The sequence below is a fragment of the Neolamprologus multifasciatus genome, chromosome 7 (assembly GCF_963576455.1).
Source record: "Neolamprologus multifasciatus chromosome 7, fNeoMul1.2, whole genome shotgun sequence".
NCBI classification, from domain to species: domain Eukaryota; kingdom Metazoa; phylum Chordata; class Actinopteri; order Cichliformes; family Cichlidae; genus Neolamprologus; species Neolamprologus multifasciatus.
The window spans coordinates 46796899-46822086 of record NC_140445.1 but is presented as its reverse complement, the minus strand read 5'-3'; the positions used below and the strand labels follow the sequence as shown (position 1 = coordinate 46822086).

The 25188-nt window shown below is 40.7% G+C and overlaps 1 protein-coding gene across 1 annotated transcript in view; it reads left to right on the top strand.

Moving 5' to 3' along the window:
• Positions 1 to 25188, top strand: part of cspg4 (chondroitin sulfate proteoglycan 4) — a 72836-nt gene that overhangs the window by 25108 nt on the left and 22540 nt on the right. The window contains exons 2-3 of the mRNA XM_085165277.1: positions 18293 to 18456; positions 20545 to 24081. Coding sequence (XP_085021403.1) covers positions 18293 to 18456; positions 20545 to 24081 — 3701 coding nt within the window. The remainder of the gene's footprint in view (positions 1 to 18292; positions 18457 to 20544; positions 24082 to 25188) is intronic.

Below are 25188 nucleotides of genomic sequence, written 5' to 3'. Positions count from 1 at the left end.
CCATTCTCTTCTGCTTATCCTTGTCAGGGTTGCAGGGGGGGGTGCTGCTGGAGCCTATTGTTGTGGAAAATTTAACAATAACCTGCAACACACCCAGTGAGCTTGATTTGAAGTGAGTTTAATAAACACATTGCAATGTGGAGAGAGCATCCCAGTGAAACCCTAGGACCATCTCTGAATCGTGGCCACCGCCCTTACATCTTATATACAGAGACACAGACAAAGAACATTCCACAAACTCTTACATGTTGGCCCCTTTCACAGGGAGCTATACCTCCTCCCTCGTAGAGAGAATTATGACCTTGTTTTCTGCTTGGCTGTCACCTAAGGATTTACATCCCTGATAAGCAGAAGGAGTCCCACTATCTGTTTAACGTCTCCCATTACAATGGCCTCACTGTGTTAACATTCCACATGCATGTAAACTAGTGATAGGAGTGCTCTTACTATAGTACAGTGAGAAAGTGATATTAATATAACTAATGTGATATGATTAAATATGTGATTACTACATGAGAAAAGAAATCTGCCACCACATTATCCCAACAGTCTTAGGGCGAGAGGTGGAGTACACCCTGGACAGGTCGCCAGTCTGCTGCAGGGCTAACACATAGAGATAGACAACCATTCACACCTATGGGCAAGTTTGATTTAAATGGTAAATGGTAAATTGCCTGCATTTGTATAGCGCTTTTCTAGTCCCTAAGGACCCCAAAGCGCTTCACACTACATTCAGTCATTCACCCATTCACACACTGGCGATGGCAAGCTACATTGTAGCCACAGCTGCCCTGGGGCGCACTGACAGAGGCGAGGCTGCCGGACACTGGCGCCACCGGGCCCTCTGACCACCACCAGTAGGCAAACATGGGGTTAGTATCTTGCCCAAGGATATTTGGCATGCAGCCAGGAGGCAGCCTGGGATCGAACCACCGACCTTCTGATTAGTGGCTGACCTGCTCTGCCACCTGAGATACAGCCACCCCGTTTACCAATATACCAATTAACTTAACCCCACTAACTGCACCAACCCTAGATTCAATTGCATTTAATTTATATAGCACCAAATTACAAAAGTTGCCTCAATATTGCAAGATATCAACCCTACAATAATGCAGAGAAACCCCAACATTTAGACAACTCCCTGTAGGCCCACACATTGGCTATAGTGGGAAGAAAAAACTCAGTTTTAACAGGAAGAAACCTCAGACAGAACCAGGCTCAGGGAGGAGCAACCATCTGCAGTGAGGGGAGGAAGACAGGAAAAAAGACATGCTGTGGAAGAAAGTCAGACATTAATAATAACACATAATTAAATGGAGAGTGGTGTGTAAACACAAGGTGAGTGACAGCCTACACAGGTTGGCAGGGCTAAAAGAGCGAGGCAGACAACTATTCATACTCACGGGCAATGCCACCTCACCAATTAATCTAATCCATGCCTTTCGCATGTACTGTCGGAAGAAACCCCAGAGTATCCAGTTGGGAGCCCATGGGGAGAACAGGAAAACTTCACACAATGGCTCTCAAACCAATCGATAGGCTTGACCCAGTACCGTCTTACTGTGGTGCTAACCACAACATGCCATCAATGCCATTAAAATCTCCACTTACCAGCGGTGTCTGTGAAGCTGGACTATAGTTGAAGTATATACTCAGATTTAAATTACAAAAACAACAAGTAAACCCTTTCATACAATCAATACTTAGCATCGCCAGCTATCCAGAACGATTTTTAAGAGCTTTGGTTTTTTTGTTTTTTCATTTATGTTTTGTTTTGTGTTATCTTCCACGTCAGAGTTTACAATGGTTGCCCCTCTCAAGTTCTTTTCTGTTTACAGCTGCGGGGTTTTGTGAAGGCGAGCATTGATTTTAGTCCTGGGCTTCGCTTTGGTCTTCAGTCAAGACAGTGACTCTGTCTCGGTGGAGCTTTCGCCTCCAGCGGTGAATAAAAAACACATTCCTCATTTTCTCCTTTGCCTGCGCTCGCTCACACAGCCCCGCTGATGATCTCGCTCTCACTCGCTCCCGTTGACACTTATTTCAAACAATGCGCTCCTCCAACCCTTGCATTCATCAAAGTCTGACAGCCTTGTCAATATCCTGTGAAAAAAGCCATCTTGTGCCTCAACGGGAGGAACAAATGTGCTCATGAATCTAAATATGGATGAGGAGTTGTCAGGATTGTATGTAAAGCTATGTGCAGTGATGTGGGTACTATGCACGGAATCTGTGCAAGCCATCTGTGGCCAGGCATGTCTTATGCCATCAAATTACTCACCCGTGTGTGGCACTTTCATCAGTACGCATAATTATCCTCTGCCAAGATTAAAGATTTGCCGACGTGATGATGGATGAAAGGCTCAGAGGATGAACCAGATTTAGATTAGCAGATACATTTCCACACAAGTCTAAGGAACATGTAGTCTGATACATAGACTGTGTAATTGGTCGATTTTAAGGAATCTTTTTAGGGATGCTTTTATACATTACTGTGTCTTCAAAGTACAGAAAACACAAAAACAATCACTAGCCAAACGTTTCTAGTATTAAAAGCAGCTTACATGAAAACAAATTGATCTGTAACTCATCACTGTGCATTGTTACTTTTATTTGCCCCAATTTTTGTTCTGGCTACAGTCAAGAGTTAAATGGGTATTGATTAACCTACTTGTTTCAAATACAGCTGTAGTATTTGTTGCATTCAACAATAGTTTTCATGAGGCTTTCAGAGTTGCTAATGGATCATTGCACAAGCAATGGAACACCTAACAAAATAATTAAGCTCTTGCCAAAACCTGTAGATTAAAGTCTTCTTGTTTCTACAGCGAGAAATAATAACCGGAAATCTCTCCAGCAGCTGAAAGCACGAACCTTATTGTTTTGTGCTAAAAGAATCATCAGTTCTTCTTCTTCAGTTTTTCAGGGTGTGGAATTCAAGACCTTCAGCAATCTGGTTAATTGATTTGTCATTCATCAAAACATAAAGCAATTTATTTTAATAATTGATTAATGATTGGGCAGTGTGAGAAGATAATTGTCATTCATCATAATTTTCTGTCTTTTTCGTATTGACCAAACAATGTATCAAGAAAATCATTTCAAGAGTGATTGATAATGAGAATAATCATCAATTGATCGCTTGGAAATTCATTAACATTTACCCCAAATCCAAATGTGAAGTGGTTTAAATTGCTGGTTGTATAAATGATTATGTCTTTTAACTTTCAACTAAAAATGCTATGTCCCATAATTGCAGATGCATATCAATATTAAAATATACAATATAGATACATGCATTGTACTACTATTATTATTACTATGTATACCAATACTTTCTGACTACATTAATAAGGACCACAAAAACTGTCCCTCAACAGGTATTTGTTTGAGGAAAGAAAAATAAATCAAATGAAATGTTAGACAGTTACGCTCTCTTATGAAATAATTTAAAATAAAAGAAACCAATGTGAAAATTAATGCACTGGATAGCAATAAAGATTTTCAAAATAAAACACCAGGTTTCTTAAGGTTCAAAACCTTTTCCTTAAGCTGGGCATACACTGTGCGATTATTGGCCCATTTTGAGACGATTTTTCAGTCGTGCGACCGTTTTGGGGATCGGGCCGAGTTTCGCCTTAATCTTGTGTCGTGTATCATGTAGTATACATGAGGTAACGAGAAGCGATTAACACCTCATCGTTTGGTCCTAAGAAAATCAAACCTGTTTGAAATCCTGTCGGCCATCGTGAGCGTGAGGGTGTCAACGCAGCCTCTCACACTGCGCACGCGCAAACAGAAATGGAAGTAGAAAGACGCAGCAGCACGGCCGTGCAGCATGTGATCTGGACACAAGCCATGGAGGTACAACTTGGAGAACTTTGGCAAGCTCATCTGAGCCTTTTCGATGTGGCCTCACAAAATTATCACGACCACAACAACCGTGAAAAGAGTTGGATGGACATTGCTGCTCAATCGCAGCTGCCTGGTCAATGTTTTTCATTAGCAATTTAGCAAAGTGTATGGCGGTGGTGTGTGTGTCTGTGTGAGTGAAAGACTGAGAGGGAGAGCGAGAGACAGATTTTGTGTTATAAGCTTCATGTTATGGACGCACAGTGTGAGCACTCAGGTCGCATTAGAGCATCGGGCCGTATATGTGAGACCCTGCATCGTGACCTAAGAACTTCAACTTAAGAAAGAAAGTGTAGTAAACTGTGAGGGAAAATATCTCTTGGGTCTCAACTGAATTCAGCTTAGTTTTATTTGTACAGTGCCAAATGACAACGACTGTTGTTTTATATACACAGTATTTTACATTGTAACTTAAAGACCCTACAATAATATGGGAGTAAACTCCCCACTCAGATGACCCTCTGTGAGCAAGCACTTGGCCACAGTGGGAAGAAAAAACTCCCTTTTAGAAGAAGAAGAAACATCCAGCAGACCCAGGGAGGCACAACCATCTGTCCGGTTGGGACTGAGGAGAGGAAGACGGGGCACATATACACTGTGGAGGAGAGTCAGAGATTAATAGTTCTGATTAAATGTAAAGTGCTGTAAAGAGTTTGGAATATCATTAGTTTATTCATCAAGTTTCCTCTGATATGTAGACAGTTAGCTAACCCTAACCCAGGCAAGTCAGTGTCCTGTATGGTTCAGTTCCAAAGTGCTCCTAAATCAAACGAAGAAGTGAAGTTGTCCAGTCGTGTTCAAACAGGTGAATTCAAGCGTAACAAAGTAATGGATGGTCTCCTTCTCCAGCATAATGAAAAATCAGAGCAGCTCCTCGGGGTAAGAAATCGATCAAGTTCAGGTATGGCTTTCTATTTCCTTTGTCGAGGACAATCCCAAAGCAAATGGTATTTGCATGGAATATCAAAACCCCAGTTGTACTACTGCATGAAATAAATAGTTACCTATATTAAATGGCCATAAGGAATACAAAATCAACTCTCAAAATACCACTCTAATAGATTAGTAAATCCACACATTGATACAGTACTTATGTTTAGTGCAGCAGTCATGATTTTTTGATCTTTTGTTTAATCATCAAATAAACAAAGTTGCAATTCATATTTAAAATTCACATTCAATTTATTAAGGCAGTGTTATGGCCCGTCTAGGCGCGGCCAGACCACAACATAAAGGGTGATCCATCCCCGTCCAACCCCAAGCAGCACGTCACACACTTAATATTTTGTGACAGTGATTTATTTACAATAAGTGCAGTTAAACCAAGGAAGGGAGCATATCTTAACGTCAGGGTGAACCCAAGGCCAAAACAACAAACAAAAGGTAACCTATCTCAGGAATAAACAACTTACCTACCCAAAAAGAACTAAACCAAACGACAATCACTTTCCTCCCTGCCTAACGAAAACAGGAGAAAACTGATCAAACAAAAAGGCGGTCCACCCCTACATGCTCTTACATCGAGTAACATATCAACACAGTGACACAGTGAATGGTCTGCCGGTTGGGTTGGGCCGAGGATGAATGAAGTGGCAGTCCCCGGCGGTCTTCTTTATCCGCTGCCTCCCGGTCCGCAGCCAATCGGTGCGAGCCATCCACCCTGGACGCACCAATCCCGGAGGAGCACCTGGACACTCAAATTTACATGCGATTACGATCACAGTCGTAACAGGCAGAAATATGCTACATTAACTAAAGGTTTAAAGACAATAATGTAAAGTCAACTTCACCTATCAAAATTGGGAAAATAGATGCTGCCGTGATAACACAACAATGGACAACAGGGCTGCAAGGCTAATTAGCTGGTTAGCTCAACACAGCTCAACTAGGCTAAATTCACCAAGACACACTTCCAACAAAGTGTCATCTCACACTTTAGTTATTAAAGATATGATGAACCACTGACATAGCCTAAATAATTTGTTTGTCTATAAGTTTATTAAGCAACACTTTATATCCATTCTATTAATTACATACTAGGGAGGAGAAATGCTTTATAAATGCCATCTTAATGTTTAATAGTTTTCTAATAAGTGTTTTCACAGGATGATTCCATAAAAAAGGTTCAAATGTTCACTTCTCATGCACCAACAAAGCCTTTTTTGTCTCTTTTACGATCACTTCTGAGCTTACCTGTGTGTCTGTGAAGGTTCTCAGTCATCCAGGTCATCGTAGTCAAAGGAACTTGCAAAGAAAAGCGTCTGGACTTCTTTAAGTTACTTGAAGACGTTTCACCTCTCATCCGAGAAGCTTCTTCAGTTCTAAGGTCAAATGGTGGAGAGTCCCAGATATAAACCTAGTGGGAGTATACCTGTGGTTACATTCAGCTGTCACAGTCTGTAAGACTTTGTATCCTGGGTTCTGGCAATTCAGACATATCTTTGACTGCTGTAAAATAGTTTCACTTTCAGGACACACACTACCATAGATCAGTTCTGAAGTTAAAAAGCAGTCAACCTCCAACAGTAACTGCTGTGATCTGCTGTCATGCAAGAGGTAGGTGGTACAGTATGGGAGGAAGTTTGATTTCTCCTCAGTCATCTGCAATACATATGGTAGTTTCTAACAGAGTGAAAAGCATTTAGCTCAATCAGCCGTGCACGGTTGGGAGGTGGGGGGTGATGCACAAAGGATGCTTATGAGCAACTTCCCTCAGATAAAATGAAGAAATAGCATTGTAATCAGACAAATGCAATGAGGTGCATTACTTGTAATTACATCTGTTGGAGCTGAGAAGTAGTTGTTGGAACAACACTCAATTCAAACTCCCTGCTCTTGTTATCATCTAAATGCAAATTGTAGGTAATAAGAACCTCTGTCAATCTGCTGAAGTTCCATGCCAACTTGAAGAAACAGCAAACAGAAAAAGCTCTCTGATGTAGCTCTGTCTGTGCTCACTCTTTGGATTTCTGAAGACTTTTTATTTTGTTTCCCAGATACAACATTCACTCAGTTTCTTTTTCATCATATTCTTCCTCTGAAAGTGTTTGTCTTTCTAAAGTTTTTTTGTTTTGTTTTTTTCTGCTTTCTGTCTGCAAGGCATCCCTGAGGTGCGGTGAGCTATGCTGCTTACAAACTCGTGGCACTGTGGCGTCAATTCTGACTCATGACCCTTGTCACAAGTTAGTCCTTTCACACAAGAAACCAAACAGATTCAACTGATAACAAAAAAAGCAGCATGGGTTTTTCATTCAAATTTCTAAAAGGAAAACTTAATTTGTCACTCTGTTTGCAACTGCAAAATATCTTTGATCTTGAATGGCATCAAAAACTCCATTAAACATTAGTATCTTTTTTGTCTTTCTTAAGCCAGTCTTTCTGTTTCAAACTTAGGTTGTTTCACCTGCCTGAACATGATCTCTCAACATCGTTTGACTGGCCTACTTGTCTTTCTCTCTTAGACTCTTTGGTTTCTGTGACAGCCCTCTATATTGTCTAAATATAAAAACGTTTTCGGAATAGCATGTTGGTTACACAGTAGATGGTAGTGGTTTGTTGCTCAAATAACACATTTGGATTATGGGTAAGACACAGCGGCCACCCTGCAGTGATCCTTTACTGTAGTGTCAAATGTTGCAAGCCTATATGTGAATAACAATATTTGGAGGTGAAGAAAAATGGCTGGCAGATATTTCAACTACAAGTGGTCTTAAAGATTTTGCTTTGAAAGGCAGATGGCTCTATGAAAGAAGGGCAATATGAAGGGTTGTTATAGTCATCACAGATTATAGTGTTGGACTTGTACTGTTGCTACATCCACGCACGACACAACTGCCAAAGGGTGTGAGTTATGCACAGTAAACAGTGGCTTATGTAAGAGGATGCATGTTGCCACGACGTCCCCTCAGGCTAACTGCGGTGCGCGGAGTGGCCGCCGTCATTGATTGACTTGGCAAGCTCACGGGTTCTGTTTCACCTCCCCCGGGTCAGTTTTGTCACCACATGTTCAAACCATTACCACTGATGTGGCATGAATGTTAAGATCCAGCAAAACCAGTGTTTGCCTTTAATGCGTAGCCTTCCCTGTTTTGTGTAGGCAGGCGTGCTGTGACTGGACAGATGTCAGTGTTCTCACTGAGAAAAAGGTGATCAGAAGGTTGCTGGTTTGTGCGCAAAGACAGATTTGGGCAAGTGTGTGTGTGTGGGAGAGTGAGGGAGAGAGAAAGACCTTCTAGGTGTGTGTATCTAATTATGCTCAGCATTACTGGAGCCCTAATAAAGGGTTAAATAAATATATTTTTCACACTGGTCTATTTTGAATATTTTGGTTTCAGCCATATTTGTATTTGCTTGAAATAATCCTGTAAGGAGACAATAAATCTTAGGATTAAATAAAATCCTAAGATGTATTCTTTTTTTTTTCTATAAATCAAATTTACCAGCTGAGCAGTACTGTAGTATGTTGTTGAGTATAAAGTCCAAATCCCCTGTGCGTTCTTCCTCGTCTATTATGCCTGCTACTAAAATTTTCCACTAAGAACCAGTATTATCCATCTTCAAGCCAGTGCTTCAATAATAAAACCGAACCCTGCAGAACTGTGGAAAAATGAAATAGATGTATTTGTTGGAGTTGGAACATTAGACTGCTGTTTAAGTTATTGCGCAGCGTTTCCGGGCTTTCCATGTTAAATGCTGTTTACTTTGGACTGAAGGCTGTGGGGCTGAGGAAGAGTGAGTTCTGCACAGAGGGATGCTAAAGAGAGGTTTGGGGTTGGGGGGGTAGGGAGTGCTAGTAACATTTTCCCAAAAGAGAGTTGGAGAAAAGGAGCTGGGTGGAGCAGGGTGGGCCTCTTCAACGGTAGCCTGGTGGAAAACATTTATCTGAATGGCGGGAGACGGAGGGCTGACTCAGCCAGCGGGCACAGGAGGAATGGCTGTTAGCTTGTGAGATCCTTAACCCATGGCAAAGGGAGGGAAAGCGTGTGTGCGTGTGCTCATAGCCACTAATAGGTGCAAGGGTGAGTATGGGTGTTTATGTTTGCACCGTGTGCTTCTGTTTTTGGGTGTGTGCACTAAGACGGTTTAGAGTAACGCCAGTTGATGGAAGGGTTTCAGAGAAAGCATCTGGATAAAGCATTTATCTGGGGTACGGCTGCGAGGGTGGTAGGGAAATGAAGGTGGGGGCAGTCTGAGCTGGAAAGGGTCAGTCTGGTGGTGTGTGCCTTCAGCTGGTTCTCATTATGGAGCTAATGTGACACTCTGATCTCAAACACACACTGAGTCTGTAGACCTGGTTTAAAGCCAGATATGGGTTTTGAGAGGCCCCTACACTGCAACCTCTGTATCACAAGTTCCCCCTCTTTGGAGACTAGAGGCCTCATTTACAGATAAGCCTCACCTTTAGATTTGGTCATGGAAAGAGTGTGTAGCTGTGAAGGTTGAAACTGATGTGACAAAGGCTCCTTTCAACATTTAACTATTGTGAGGAGAGAAAAATGTGGCGTTTTGGATAACTGACATGAAGTTAAAAGGTACCCAGAGTTTGAATACTATCCACCTTACAACTAAATAAATCAATTTTTTATTGTCTGTTACAGGGGTCTCAACAATAAGGCCCGGAGGCCAGAACTGGCCTCACAAAGACTCCAATCCAGCCCATTGTATGCCTTTGGGAAAATGTGAAGGAGTTTGTACATTTTTGCACTTTCAACTGTATTTCTTCCTTCCATAAAGGCTTCCTCATGGCTATTTATGACCACACTATTATAATTAAATAATTAAATGACAGAAAAGTTCCTGTAGAACTTTTTTTTAATTAACAAAAACTTTATGTTTTATAATTACAGAACAACCTGGGCAAAAACAAGCCAAGACGTCTTCTGAAATGTACACTAGGCATTCTTTTGAAATTGCACTTTTTCCCATCCTAGGTCCGGCCCACTTAAGATCAAAGTATGTGGCTCCCAATGTAAAATGACATTCCTAGTCTGCTATATAGCATGGGGTGAAGTGGCAGCCAGGACCACATAAAATTAACAAGTCATTTTCTGTTTTGAATCAGTGAGACCCAAATGAGAGAAAGACATAAAAATAATTTAACTGATCTGTCTGGAACATAAAGCCATTTCTATCAACTGTTCCCAGGCACTGGACCCCAGCTGAGCAAGGTTTCTTGGTTTAAGGTGCTAAATCTCATTCCCTGTGCTGACATATAAGTGGAATGATTTATGACAGTGAACTGCTATTCAGCAAAGTACGTTCCAAGGCACTGAAAAGCCAATGTCATGCTGATAATTAGCGGAGGAGTGACTGATGCGTGCAATCGTACTCATAACTGCAGTCATGAGGGTACTCAGTGCGAAAGCTGAATGGAGCTATTGATACTGTCAGAAATGACTGTTAACGATAAATGAATTAGGATGAGAGCAAACACGCAGACATGTACTTTCAATACCCCCAAAAAAAGTGTGGCTGTGGAAATTACACGACCAAACGGTGGTGCTGTCAAGTCTTCTCTTCTCATTCATACTTAAATTGTGGCAGTTCCAAAAATGCCTCAGGCACTCTCAGTAGTGTGCAACAGAATACCAGCCATATGTATTGTGAAAACATTAAAACCCAAAGCATAACACAAGACACAAACCTCAAGAGCATAGTTTGGAGATATTAAGTGAAATATTAACTGTAGGGGGCGAGTTGAGGTGCATCACAGAAACACAGGCCCCTTGTGACTACTTATCTAACAAAGCCTGCAAACTGAAAAGAATGCCAAAATGTCTCCTTTGACCAAGATGCTCTCTACTCAGTTGATATAAGTGAAAAATTGGGGGCAAGAGCCTATTTGAATTCTGTGTAAGCTAAATGAACTGAGAGCAGGAGCTGTTTAGCTTAGCCTGCTATGCTGCTACATATATCAGCCATATGCCCTTCAACTTGTAGCATTTATATGCAAACTAAAATTTGTTTGTGGAGCACTGAGGTAGAGATATGTTGGCATTTACTGTTATCAAAACTAATGACTTTTTCCAGCTTCATGCTTTTATGCTAAGCTACGCTAACTAACGTCTGGCTCCAGCTCCATCATACTTAGAGGCAGATTAGCTTTCTCTCAAAAAACAAAAAAAACAAATAGGTGTATTTAAGATTTAAATCTTAGCTTTAACTGTTTTCAGACACATATATAGCAAGTGTGATAAAGAATAAAGAAAGCGGTGTATAAAAAATATTTTAAAAAAAAAATACTTTCTAAACACCTCTTGTGTCTCATTAAAGTAAACACAGTACAAATAAGCTAATACATGTACTTCCAGTAGATTTTTTGGTTTCTGAGGATAACCAAAGAGAGATTAAAAATAAAAAGTAAAAAACAAGTGTGCAGTGATGCAAATTTCATCACCAGATGATGAGCAGGAGGCTCCAAGCAGACAGCCACATACTGGGTAATTTTGGATTCATCTGCACAGAGACTGCACTACCATGTGCCAACTACCCATGCACCCTTCAGCTGGTCTTCCAGTGGACTTAAAAGAAATATAACAGGAATGGCTACTGGTCCATGGAGCCAGTTGTGTATGTCCAAAACCGAGGATAAGCCCCACTTCAGGGCTTCTGCCAGGAGAAGTTCCCCAAGAGGTGGATGAAAAGTTGCTAAAAAGTTCCATTTAATATTAACCGTGATCTTTTTTCAAAACCTGCTAAGCTATTTGTTGACTAAACCTGAGGAAAATGTAACTGAAAACTGAAAAAGTTTCCTCCAGAGATGGACTTCGATGTGGACTCATATCAGCATACTGATATAGGCTGTATCAGATAAATCATAATGATATGGGGGGGAAAAAATTCTGTCATGGGAAAATTAGGGGTTTATGATGTCTATTAATTAAATCCAGACTTTAACCTGGGTATGATGTGGTATCACACTTTGAAACAGGGGCTTAAAATAACCGACATTAAAATAATTTAGTTTAATTATCCGTGCTAATCACGACACAACAACAGGACACAGAACGTCTTTGCGCTCCCATTTTGTGTTGACATTGTAAATGTTAGAAACTTAAGAGGCTGTACTTAACTGTGTGCTAATTTCCTGCTGCTATTACTCTTTGGTCCATCAATGCTGTGGGAAAAATAAGGCCCAACCATTCTCGCTACCCATCCATTACATGCTGCGCTCTCAGTTTATTTTTTTTTACCTTTAAGCTTCTTTTCAATCAAGCACTGTAGGTTAATGAAAATCCTCAATTGGCCTCTAATTAGATTTCAGATGTGAAAGCACAGAAGGACAGTACACCTTCTGTACCGAACGATGCGAAAGATATCACTGTAAAAAAAAAAGTCTTAGATTTGATCGTTTGTATGCAATTTCTTCCTTCCTGTCTGCTCCCTTGACACACTGTTGCAGTCACTTCTCACATGTGAGACTTCATTAAATGTCCTTCAGCTCCATAAACAATTTCAGGAGCTGAGGGAAAACAGAGAAAGGCATAGCTACATGTATAAATATATATACTCACACGTCAGAATATCTCTTTCAAAACATGACAAAAGAAAGTGTGTGTGCTCAGGCGTAGTGAGGTCCATTTATTGTTAGGGGAAGGTTGAAATCCTATGAGGCGGTCCGCTCCTCTGATGTCACGGAGAGATTATTTTAACAGGACTCACTGTGCGGGACCTTGACCATGGTTTCCGTAGCTCAGCTGGGCTGACAGTGGCACGCTTTGTATTAGTCAGTCATAAACTACAGCAGAGCCCCAAATCACTACAATGCATCCGTTCATGGCTATGTTTGTCTTACAATGCTGTTCGGTGAGTGAGATCATCAACTGAAGTCATTAGGAAGGACAAGTCTTTTAGCTGAGTTTTAGGAGCCAAGAGCCTGCAAATTAATCAAACACCTTAGTGGTTGGCAAATTGAAATTCAGGAAAAGCATAGCTTGAAAATTTGAGAATGTCCCATTGTGTGCTTTTAAACTACCATAATATATCTTTGTCTGCTGTGGCCTGAAAGAGTTCAGTTAGCATTTAAGGGTAATGAAGCCCAACTTTTGAGGGGATATTTTCCCTGGAAGCTGTGCAAGAGAGTGTACATGCTGTAAAAAGGCATTCGTGGCAACTTTCTGGAGTATACAACAAGACTGTTCTTTGGCTTTCCAGTCATGGGATTGGATGTTACGCAGTGGTAGGGTACTCCCCTATAACCCCTGATTTATCCTTCTTTTTTTCTTTCTTAAACTAAACAAATGGGTATAAAAAAACAGATAGAAATATCTCTGTCAGTTTTATGTGTTTTTATTTATTTATTTATTTATTTATTTATTTATTTATTTATTTATTTATTTATTGGAAAGTCATTAGTCTTCAGTTACACTAATTAAAGACACTACCACTTTTATGTCATTCCAAAGGGAGTGCTTTTCCTTTCATTCTGCATGGAGACCAAGCTTTTCAGAGAAGAGCACAAATCCAGACAGCATGAGTCTTTCACATCCTCCACTCCACGCTTTGTCACAAGTCCATTTACCTAAGCTAAAATTACATTGCACTTCCATTCTCTTTTCACAGAGAAAGGTCATAATTTTCCGTTGCTGCCGCTACCCCTTGTCTGTTTTGTAAGCGTGCGTTTTATAGAGAGACAGCCTGAAAAGTTGTAGGTTATTGCCAGGGAGGAGGCTTCCAGCTGTGGCCTCCACAAGCCTTTTTTTAAGTATTGTACCTCTTCAATCTGGCTGTGATTGGAGTGTCTCAGAGGGATGCAGAAGTGGATAGGGATTTGAAAGGGAGGGAGGGGGCTAGAATTATGCAGCCTGCTTTCACGCTAGCATAGCTGGGTCTGAGAAATGGCTCCTTAAAGCCTGTAAAAGTGTGTCCCTGGTGACTTCTGAAAAGTCTGGAAGGGGTCCTCATAAAGCAGCACTGTCAAAGTATGTAGAGTTGTGGCTCGGCTCTCTGCTGTTTAAAAGCACTGGAGCTAGGACTATTGTCTTATGGAGAGTGCTGTATTCAGAGTCTCTAAATGTTTTTGCCAAAATGCTCACTTCCTGAGCACATTTTAAGAAGGTCTTGATGCATCCTCAATCATCCAGGTAAGTAAATCTCCAAAAGTTGATTCTGTTCATCTGGACGTAGCGTTTTGTTCCTTCAGTGGGCTGGTTTCACTCATTATGCAAATGTACTGTTTATAAGATTGGGGAAACCTGCAGTCAGCTGAGACTGAAGAAGTCACTTGCATGAGTGACGAAACGTTTCTCCCACTGAAAACTTTACGTCCAGATGAACAGAATCAACTTTTGGAGACATTTTAAGAACATTTTTCTTCTGTTGGAAATTTTTTTTTTTTTTTTGAAAACTGTATTAATATAGTGGATCTGAATGTTTATTGAGGGATGGCAATGTCATCCAGTGGTTAGCACTCTTGTCTTACAACAGGAAGATTCTTGATTTGAACCTCCTGGCTGGGTGGGGCCAACAGCTGGAGTTTGATGCTCCCAACAAGTTGGTTCTGACATATAGTTATGACTTACAGCACGCCCTATATCAAACTTATGGTATATTAAGAATATTATGTTAATTATATAATGCTGCTTTGATTATGCTCGGCAGCATATTTTATTTAGCATCTGTCAAAGCAAAGAATTGGAGGGAGGTGGCTGGGGTGGATGGTGGGCATATGAAACACAGGCTCTGTAACTGTAGTAAAGGATAGTAAAGAAATCCATTTAAAGAAAGGTTGCAGCCTTAGTGCAGTGTTGAAACTCCATCCATCCTCTTCCACTATGATATTTGAAATACTCACAGCTGATACTTGGCATTTTGGTTTGATAAATAACAATAAATTATCAAGGCTGTTCACTCAGCTGATTAGTTGTAATGTGCAACTTCTCCTGTTCTCTTCCAAACCCTAACAGTACATTGAGCTGTCTGCAGATACAATTAGAAAACAAATGTTTACCACAGGGCTAAGTGCTATTGACCCTTGCAAAGGATTATAATTGTTTCGTGGTAATGACTGAGTTGCCATGTGGCAAAAACAATATTGCACTTATAAACTCTCAGGCTCTGTCTGTGGTTAGCAACACTCTATTCTTCATATCCTTGAGCCATCATGCCCTGTTGCAGTAGGCAAAACCCAGCAAAGGAAAGAAATGGCAAACATAACCTCTATTTATAGTCAATCTAACCATAGCTTAAACATGGGTTACGCAAGTAGGTGGTTTGTTTGGATTCCAAGCAGTGTTACCATGACAAAATTTGAGAAGAGAACCACACACAAGGTCCTTTCTTCTGCTAAATATTTCAAACAATCAGAATAAGTACAATAAATAAAATAGCATTATTCTGTTTATGCAGTTAATACAAACTTCAAGGATTCACAATTTTCTGCATATAGTTTAAAGATTTCCTTGAGTGACTGTAATGAGTCATTTAGCACCCTGAATCCTTAGTTCATGCGTATCTGCCACATCTTCACACTCACTTAAAGTAGGACTAAAGCGATTCTGACTGATCAGTACGGACATGTCACAGGACACAAAGTCGTCTCACTGTCTCCAGCACTTGTGGTCAGCGTGTCTCTCTTCCCTATAGCTTTTCCGGACATGTGTCACTAGACTGGGACCAAAAGAGGATAGAGAAGAGGAGGAGGAAAGGGAGAAGAAGACAAAAGGGTAATTCATCCAGCAATTCTTAAAAGGGAGGAAGACTCAGTTTCCTCCGAGCATTATAAATACAAGAGCAGTCAGTCATCAAATTATAGCCATCTGCATTGGCCTGAGACCAGGATTCTGCTTGACACAGAATGGTTTGTGTTAAAGTGGTGTTAAGGGGGAGGTGTGGTAGTTGAAGCTTATCAGAGACTGTGCTCTTGGGTGGTTAAACTTCAACACACAGACTGACACCAAGTGTGGCAGAAGAGCCACAGCTCCAGCTTACATCCTTTGGGAGCAATGATGTTCCTTTCTGTATGATGATGCCTTGTCAGCAAAATCCCCTCAGCTAGTTCCCATCTACATCCAGCACTGAGTGCCTGGAAGATGGAGACTGTGGCTTAGTCTTATACTGCAGGAAAAGAGAAGCAAGGAGGTTTGTGTGATGCACAATTCATTTTCTGTCATCCTGGAGGCATCTCTTTGCAAACATATTAGGAACTGTTAACACTGAACAGGTTTCACCAAGGGTGCAAAGACAAAAGAAGTGCCACAGCGCGAGACATTTATACAGATAGCATGTTGAAAATGTGCTTTTCCTACATGAAGCCTATTCTACACAGAGCTTTACACAGCTTAGATGGAGAACTAATGAATTCCAGGTCCAGGTACACTGCAGAGAGTAAAGCTTTTGTGTGTATCATTAGAAAATGTGCTCCTTTTTCCTCAAGGCAACAGCAGCAAACTGAATTTGAACCAGAAAATCCCCAGGCAGAATTGTCTTGGCATCGCTCTCTCCTTCAGCTTTTTATCCCCATGCTCAGTGAACAATCCAACAAAAGCTCGGGTTTAAGAACCATGGAGCTCATTGCGATTTTCTTTGTTAATGCAATTGCCTGTAAGAAAAGATTCTGTTCCCCCATTTTTCAGTTTCAGCCTAGAGGGTCCTATGCAATTAGCGCTAGTATTTCATTTAGAATACCTTAGCTTTACCAAAAACTCTCTGAACTGTACTATAATAGCCTCTGGCACAGTCAGTAACAGCTAATGACAATAGACTCCAAAAAGTGACATTTTGCAAATGAATGATGTGTAACTACAACAATTTCATCCAACTCTCTTGTACAAATGACATTTCCATGTTCTGTAACATTTCCTTGTTGAGTTGTCAGGGCTGGTTTCATTGTCATTGTGATTTCTTTCACTTTTCTTTGTTATTATTCACACAGTGTGTATTACAAAGTTTAACATGTGATAATGTCAAATCCACTTGTGATATCCGTGGCGTTTCTGTGACTGCAAAAAGTCTCTCTGTGGGCTTGGCCTAGTGCTTAGACCATTCATCACTGACTTTGTTCATGACAGAGCAGCCCTGGAACCAAAACTAAATGCCTGTTAGTTAAAACGCAGAACCGTGGGCGTGACGATAAAAGCTTTGCTTTCGTTCTTGCTGACATCAAAATGATTGTCTTTGTTTACATTTTCAATGTTTGTTGCAGATCCGCAATGGAAAGGCTCACTTACAGGATGAGAGACAAAAGGACAAAGTTAGCCTTCAGTGTTTTGAAGTTGGCAGCATGACATTAATGTAGACGCAACCCAGACATAGGCTGTCCTTTACAAACACACACACACTTATTTGTTTCAGCCCTGAGAAAGTACTTTTTTCCATTTATAGTTATGAATGTGAAGTCTCGAGCCTGTCATATTTTCTTCTCCTCTCCTTAATGCCCTATCGCACAAAGCCTGCTAGGTTAGTTGATGCTGCTGCTGATTTTGAGGGAACATTTTGTCCCTCATGATCTCCCAGGAATTTACGAACTTTGACACAACACTGTCTCTATCTCTCTGCTGGACTATTCCAAATATTCCAAAGCATTAGCACTGGCCAATCAGAACATTGCTTTCTTCACTGTGAGCTTCAGTGTCTTGAACTATCACCCTTGTGATGGCAAGTGGGCGACTAATTCTATATCTCTTGACTAAAGCCATGGAAAACCCATGGCTGAGGAAACGGGTTGTTGGAGGTGGTCCGGTTTAATTTCAGAGCATGTGCACTGGAAAATAATTGACTTCCTCCCTGGTTTACATTTTGTCAAGGGCTCGAGAGAGCACAGTCCAGGGCAGGTGGCTGAATTAGCATATCATTGAAAATGAGACAGCTCAAGCCTGGGAAATCCTGCTCCCCGTGACTCTATGTGCCCGGAAAAATCTCCGCAGGGGTAATGACTGATGTCTCAGTGAGAGAATCCCTTTGAGGCCACAGGAGCTCCTCTTCAGCCAGGAGCAGCTGGAGGACACCTGATAATATAGAAATCAGTGCCTGAGAAAGTTGCACTGTAACATGAGACTGTATTAAAAATGCTCCTCTAATTGGTTTTACCAAACTTCCACATCAGAATTCAGGGAGTTGCCAGTCAACAGCTGTAGGATGAGTTAATAATGTGTCATCCTGTGCAGGTGTCTTTTTGTGTGGGCCACTGTAGTAGGCCATGTTATGCTTCCACAGTGCAGACAATGCAAATGAGGCTATTTTATGTTTAGCTACAAAAGTTTTGGTGCCTTTTCCGAGCAAAATGACAAACAAGACATATGGTGCAAAGTGAAAGAAAATACTTGTCCGTGTATGTATCCGGGGTATAAAAACAGAAATGTCTTTGATGTCTAGGATAACATGATCCATATATTATACTTTCAGATGCTATAACCTACATTCTAACTACATTCACTCTTCACAGAATCCTACTTTGGGGACAGCTTCTGCCATTTAAACGCCTTCCAAGATGTCTCCACCTTCCAGTTGTCACTAAAGTTCAAGACAAGTCGACGAAGTGGGCTGCTACTCCTGGCTGCTGGGAACGAGGACTACCTGTTCCTTGAGCTCCAAAATGGGAAAATACAGGTGCGGGTTTAGAAATGGCAATAATCTGAGCCCTTAAAACTCTTTTTAAACAAAGCAGTGTTGCCACCCATTGGATAACCAATTCAAAAACAGAGCAGTTGTTCAAAAGAAGAGGCTAAAGCAGACAACTGCATTTCTATTTGCAGCTCTATGGGAAAATCAAGTCTAAGGACTCAGAAAGAACGAAAACACCTTGAAATCATAACTTATTGTATTTGTAGAGAAGTGTAGTTCCACACTTCAACTTCAGCTACAGTGCGAAATATGTTATTGTCAAAGTCACCTATGCATAGTACAGAGAGTCCTGTTTCAGAATGTTTTGTTATAGTGAAATAATAAGCAGCTAAAGTGATTCACACAGAGAAATGACCTCAAAATAGTCATTTCATCAGGGTAATTTGCTTAATTTCTCACACATTAAAATCCCAAAGTATAGTGAAATTACTAGAAGAAACAGAATGTGTTATGAATGGGTTATGAACTACGTGACCTTTAAAGTAGTCGTGAACTCTGTTTCAATTCAATAAGCTATTACTTCTCATCATGAGTCCCTCTAAAACAGGTGGATTGATTAGATTCTTTTGGGGGGTTTTGTCTTCTCTAGTTCTCTCACTTAAATGAAAACTGTTTATGTCTATAATAAATAAATAATAAATTAAAGCAGTAAAACTCTCATCAGTTGTGATGCGACCGAGAGATGCAGCAATATTGTCCCCAGAAGGGACAATATTGCTGCATTTTCAGTGAGGAGAAATCAAAGGTTATTTGTAATAAAAGGAAATATTACTAGTCGACGTTTTTCAGGGATATCAGATACATTGAACAAATAGAGTCGAGGCTCTATTAATTCATTTTCTAAATGAGTTAATTACTTATTAATTATGACTTCTTAGTCATTTGCTTGGGTTTTGTCATACACTGCTTGAATGTTCTATATTGTAAAAAAAATGTAAATTTGTCTTTGATTAGCCAAATAATTAACCTGCAATCAATTGTAACTGACAGGATCTAGCAATGATAATGACCACAGTTCATTTATGACAAAACGTTTGAGGCAACCACTCATTTCATTTCTCACTCAAACGTACATGAAAATACAGTATATAAGGAAAAAAAACGCTTTTTATTCTGTTCTCTGACAAGATGATCCCACACTGCTTAAAGAACGTTGAGGTCGGGGCTTTGGGGAGGCCAATACATGACTGACGGTGTCACATTGTGTGTTTTTCCGTTCTGGTATTCTTTTAGTGAATTGGCAGTATCATAGTCATGGTGAAAAACGAAGCCATTGCCAAACAGACAGCTTTAAGATGGCACTGCATGGTGTAAACTGCCAAATCTGACTGTACTTTTCTTCTTCCTTAATTTCATCAATTTTGACAAGATCCCGAACACCGCTGACTGAAATGCAGCCCCCAAGCCATGACTCTCTCCATGCTGATGATTTAAACCAAATTTCATTTTCAAACCATTTCTTGTGTGATTTGGCATAGCTCAACCTTTTCTCCTCATTTCCTTTCCTTAAGGACACCCACCATTCCAGTAAGACCATTTCTGATGATGCCTCAGCAAACAGTAGATGGACTAGATGCATTTCTGAAGTCCTGTGTAGGATCTTTGCTGGATTCTTTGTATTTTGTGTAGCCACAGTACTAGCTCATTCCTTAAGTTAGATGCCTTTTTAATGCTTTGATGAGTCATAGGTTAGTGTTAAGTAGCTCAACAAACAAATAATAAAAAAGCATTCTTTTGAAAATTGTCAGGTACAAGGACTGGACTGAAAATGACCCAAATAAAGCAGCCAATGTCAAAAAAGAAAGTCTACAAAATGATTGCTCAAGACCACAAACGAGGGGTGACTGAAAACCTTTGCACAGTATATAGGTTTTTTTTATAACCTTTTTTAGTTAAACCATACTGAAGTAAGTCATTAATGTTAAGTATCATGTCCAGATAAGAGTGCAGAGATAAATTCATATAATAGCAGCTCCAATTAAATGCACACACAGAAATACCCAGTGTTCCACAATATAGATGCAATGCAATGTAATTTTTCAAATGAAATAAATTATGTTTGTTTTCACGTAGGCTCGGATGAACATGGGTGATGGTGAGGTCACGCTGTCCTCATCTGAAGGAGTATACCTGAACAATCTTCTGGACCACAAAGTCTCACTGACACTGAAAGAAGGCAGGCTTACCATGACAATTAATGATGTCTTTTCAACATATGTTCCTGTGAGCGATGACGGGGGGCAGCTCAATATTGACCAGGGCATTTGGCTTGGAGGAACTGAAGACCTGCATACTTCGTACCTTAGCAATGCCATTACTCCTTTTCGTGGCTGTATGACTGAAGTCAAATTTCAATCCCATCAATTTGATATTCTCACTTCAACATTTAAACGATGCCAAGACACAAAGGAAGCCTGCAGCAATGAGTTTGAGGCTGGAGATGGCGAGACCACCAGTTTCAGTACCCCTGATTCTTTTATATCCTTCTCCACCTGGAGTGGAGGTAGTGGTTCTCGAAGGGCCTTGGAATTTCTAATGAAAACCACCATTGAAGATGCCTTACTTGTTTTCCATCCTGGCCAAGATTCGGACTTCATTGCTGTTGGTGTTGTGAAAGGCTATCTCAAAGGTTTACTGGACCTCGGTAGTGGTATGGAGGCCCTGAAGAATATGCAAGTGCGGCTGGATGACGATCAGTGGCACAGAGTTAAGATCGAGATCAGTCAGGATTCTTTTGTTCTTAATGTAGACAGCCAGTCTTCCTCCCTTTCCCTTGACCCATCACAAAAACTGGATTTGGTCGGAAGCCTGTATTTAGGGGGCATCCAGGCAAAAATGAAGGAAGTCTTCCATGAGAATGGGCCATTAGGTCGCATCTATCAGGAAGATTTGACAGACGAATCCTTCATTGGATGCTTGGGAGAAATTAAAGTGAATCAGAAAGACAGAAACCTGCAGGATGCTCTGGTGACCAAAGATATTCATGTTAAATGTGAAGGAGAGGACTATGACTACTCAAATTATGACGGGGAATTAACCTCAACCTCCCCTACAATCAGTACCCCACATGTTTATATTGACTTTAATCAACAACAGCACTGCTACCCAACAGAAAACACGACAGAGTTATTTAGAAATGTGACCAAGCTTCTAGATGTAACCCCATTACAAGTGCCAGAAGGTGGAGAGGTTTTTCTTGATATCAACAACTTAAACCCTACATTTGACCTCAGTGCTGCAAACATGCAACAGTCGCAGATTACCTTTACTCTCGAGAGTCTTCCCTCATATGGCTTAGTCGATATGAACATTAACAGACAACACATTCAAAAGTTTACTCTTCTTGATATTGTCAATAAGAGAATCAAGTATATGCATGATGGAAATGAAAGGCTTGCAGATCAAATCTATTTAGAGGTGGTTGCTCAAAGTGATTTCTACCTTCCAGAATGTTTAAAAACTCCTCACAATTATGTCCTCCCAATTGAAATTCTTCCAGTTAAGGATACACCACAACTTGATATAGATGAAATCTCCATCGCTGAAAATGGCCGCACTCATTTGAATACCAGCATCATGAGGTTGTTGGATTTCGACTTGAATTGTGATGACTTAATTATAACTGTTACTTCAGAGCCTCCCAAGGATTTTGGTTACTTAGAAAACAGAGAGAAACCAGGAGTAAGCATCTCAGAGTTTGCTTGTAAGGACCTGGAAGATGGAAATATTTATTTTGTACACAGAGGCGGTAGTACCGGTATGATGACCTTAAACATGCCTTTTGAAGGATCATCAAGCCTTTTGACTACTTTTAAGTTGTCCGTGATACAACCAGATTTAACTATGGTCACTAACTCTGGCCTTCTTTTGTCACAAGGAAGCAATGCATCCATAGACAATCACAAGCTGGATGCTCTCGCTCATCCTCGTATTGGCGATATTGTGTATAACATCACACAACCTCTAGTGTTTGGAGAACTGCAGATTCTGACAAATGACGGAGTGTACAAACAAGTCACAACTTTTCATCAGTCTGATTTAGATCAGAAGCGCCTTAGGTATGTCAGCACAGACTCAAGTGACCAGGAAAATACTGTGTTGGAGCAGATCCAATTCAGCGCTCATCTGGGGCGGTTCTCCCTCTGGAACAATACTTTTGCAGTCATGATTGCCCCTGCTCAAGTGAAGGTTTCTCAGCTGGTACCACTGGAAATGGAGGCTGGTGAAGAGCAAACAATCACAGACCTTCAAGCTGAATTCATTGACAAAACCCCAGACCCCAGGACAATTAAATACATCCTCATTACACCCCCAACACTGGGTAGCCTCCTGTTGTCAGACAGAGAGCTGGGTGAGGGTGACATGTTCACCCAAAAAGACATTTTAGACAATGCCGTTAGCTACAGGGCCCGAGTGCGAAGAGCTGTGGATACTACAGATCAGTTCCAGTTCAAAGTCTTTGCTGAGGATCAGCACTCTCCTCTGTACACCTTTCCGATCAATATCATTGCCAGCGCAGATGCCCCCGTTTTGACTAATAAGAAGTTGGTTGTGTTGGAGGGCCGTGAGCATGCTCTTACCAAAAACAACCTTTGGCTAGAGTCTTCAAGTTCTGTCAATTTCCTGTATCGGGTGACTCAAGAGCCAAAGCATGGGCGGCTAATAAGGGATTCCCCACCTGGAGTTGCTAGATTTGAGGGGGCGATAAGAGTTTTTAGTAATGAAGATATTGAGTTTAGAAGGCTCGTTTACAAGCACGATGGCTCCAAGACAAGCAGTGATGAGTTCCATTTTTTGGCAAATGAAGAAAATCCAGAGAGAACTGTGAGCGATGTTTTCAGAATATCAATCCTTCTCAGAAATGAGCATGCTCCTGTGAGGACAGTGGATAAAGTCTTCAATGTGGTCCGTAACGGTCAGCGCCTGCTAACAACAGATGTCATTCAGTTCAAGGACAATGACTCGGGTTTCAATGACAGTCAAATCGTCTACGCTCGTGAGGGAATCCTTTCGGGCAATATTGTGTCAACATCACAGCCATCACAACCCCTTTTCCGCTTTACACAAGCCGACCTGAAAGATAAGAAAGTCTTATTCATTCACCACGGAGCAGATTGGGAGCGCTTTTCACTCCAGGTGTCAGATGGCTTCCACAAGACCACTGCGGTGCTTGAGATCCAGGCAGGTGAACCCTACCTGCGAGTGGTGAACAACACAATCATCGTCATCGATCACGGAAGCACCAAAACCCTTAATACCACCCTGCTGAGTGCAGAATCCAACATGGACATCAGACATGACAGTGAGATTACGTTTCAGATTACATCCCCACCCAAGGATGGCAGAATTATTGTGAGTGGGATTGAGGCATCAGTTTTCACAGAGGAAGACCTGAAAAAGGGTGTAGTCTCATATGAGCACAATTATGAGAGTCTGAGGTCCAAGGACTCCTTCAGCTTCACTGTGCAGGCAAATGGACATTCCGAAGAGGGCACATTCAGGATTAAAATATTTAAGCAAGGTTACTTGTCTGAGCCTGAGGTGGTCGTCAATGCCGTCATCATTTCTTACGAAGGAGAGCACACCGTAATCAGCAATGATCATCTCAAGGTACTGTTTACTGATTCTGTAATTACAATACTTTTTTGTATTAAGAGAGCTACAGTCAACAGTTTGTTTTGCTGACATTCAAGATGTGCAGCACGTATTTGCTTTTATTTAATAAGAAAGACTATGTAGTAGATATGATCTTCATATGACAGAAATATCGTCTTTAGAAACATATTTTTTCTTTGTGAAAAAGATCTTTCCCATGAGTCACCAAGCATACCCTGCTTTTAATCTATATTATAACCACATGAAAGCAGGGCTAAATATGACTTTACAGTCGCTGCTTTTAATTTGGTTTATGTACTAAATTGCACTCTATTAAGTGCAGAAAACAGAGCACAAAGTATCCCCCGAGGAGCTTCCTGAATCCCACTGTAATTTATAAGATGAGCCTGCATGCAGTTCATCATGGAAGCAATTAATGCAGTTTAAAATGCTGATCCATTCATTGCAAGATATATGTAAGACCTTGACTAAGGTCTAAATAATAAATAAAAAAAATCTGAACATACACTGGTTTTACAGTATGAGATGCATATTAAATATACAGTGCTGACTGCACCGTATACACAGTACTGAAATATGTATTGAACAAAGCCTTGACAGAATGGCCTTTACAAGAGGTAAAATATTGACTTTATTTCTGGGAGTTTTTCCAATGTGTGTGTCTGTACAATGAAATGAAAAGCGGTATGATCTTTTGAAATATTGCCGTATGTGAGCATGGCTCCTAAAGACTCCAAGGCTCCGCGCAGGCTCGAGATTAAAACTTCTCAAAGCGAGATGACCATAAATCTGCCTGCGTGTAAATCTGCAGCACGGCTCTAACTGTTGCCAAATGTCACAAATGTCTATTGAAGTTTCTGTTCGCAATGCTGTCTAACAATGTGTCTGAAGTCTATATTAGACACTATAGCAGGGCTATTAATTATTTATTGTGAACTAAAAATACAACTAAACTGTTTTAATGCTACAGAAGAACAACTGTACTGTATATTTGTGTACGCAATTGTGGATGTTCAAACAGGGGAACAACAAAATCTAGCTGCAGTTTTTCAGTGCTGCCACTTCCAATCTAGATTTTCCAGAATTTTAGCCAAGTAGCTA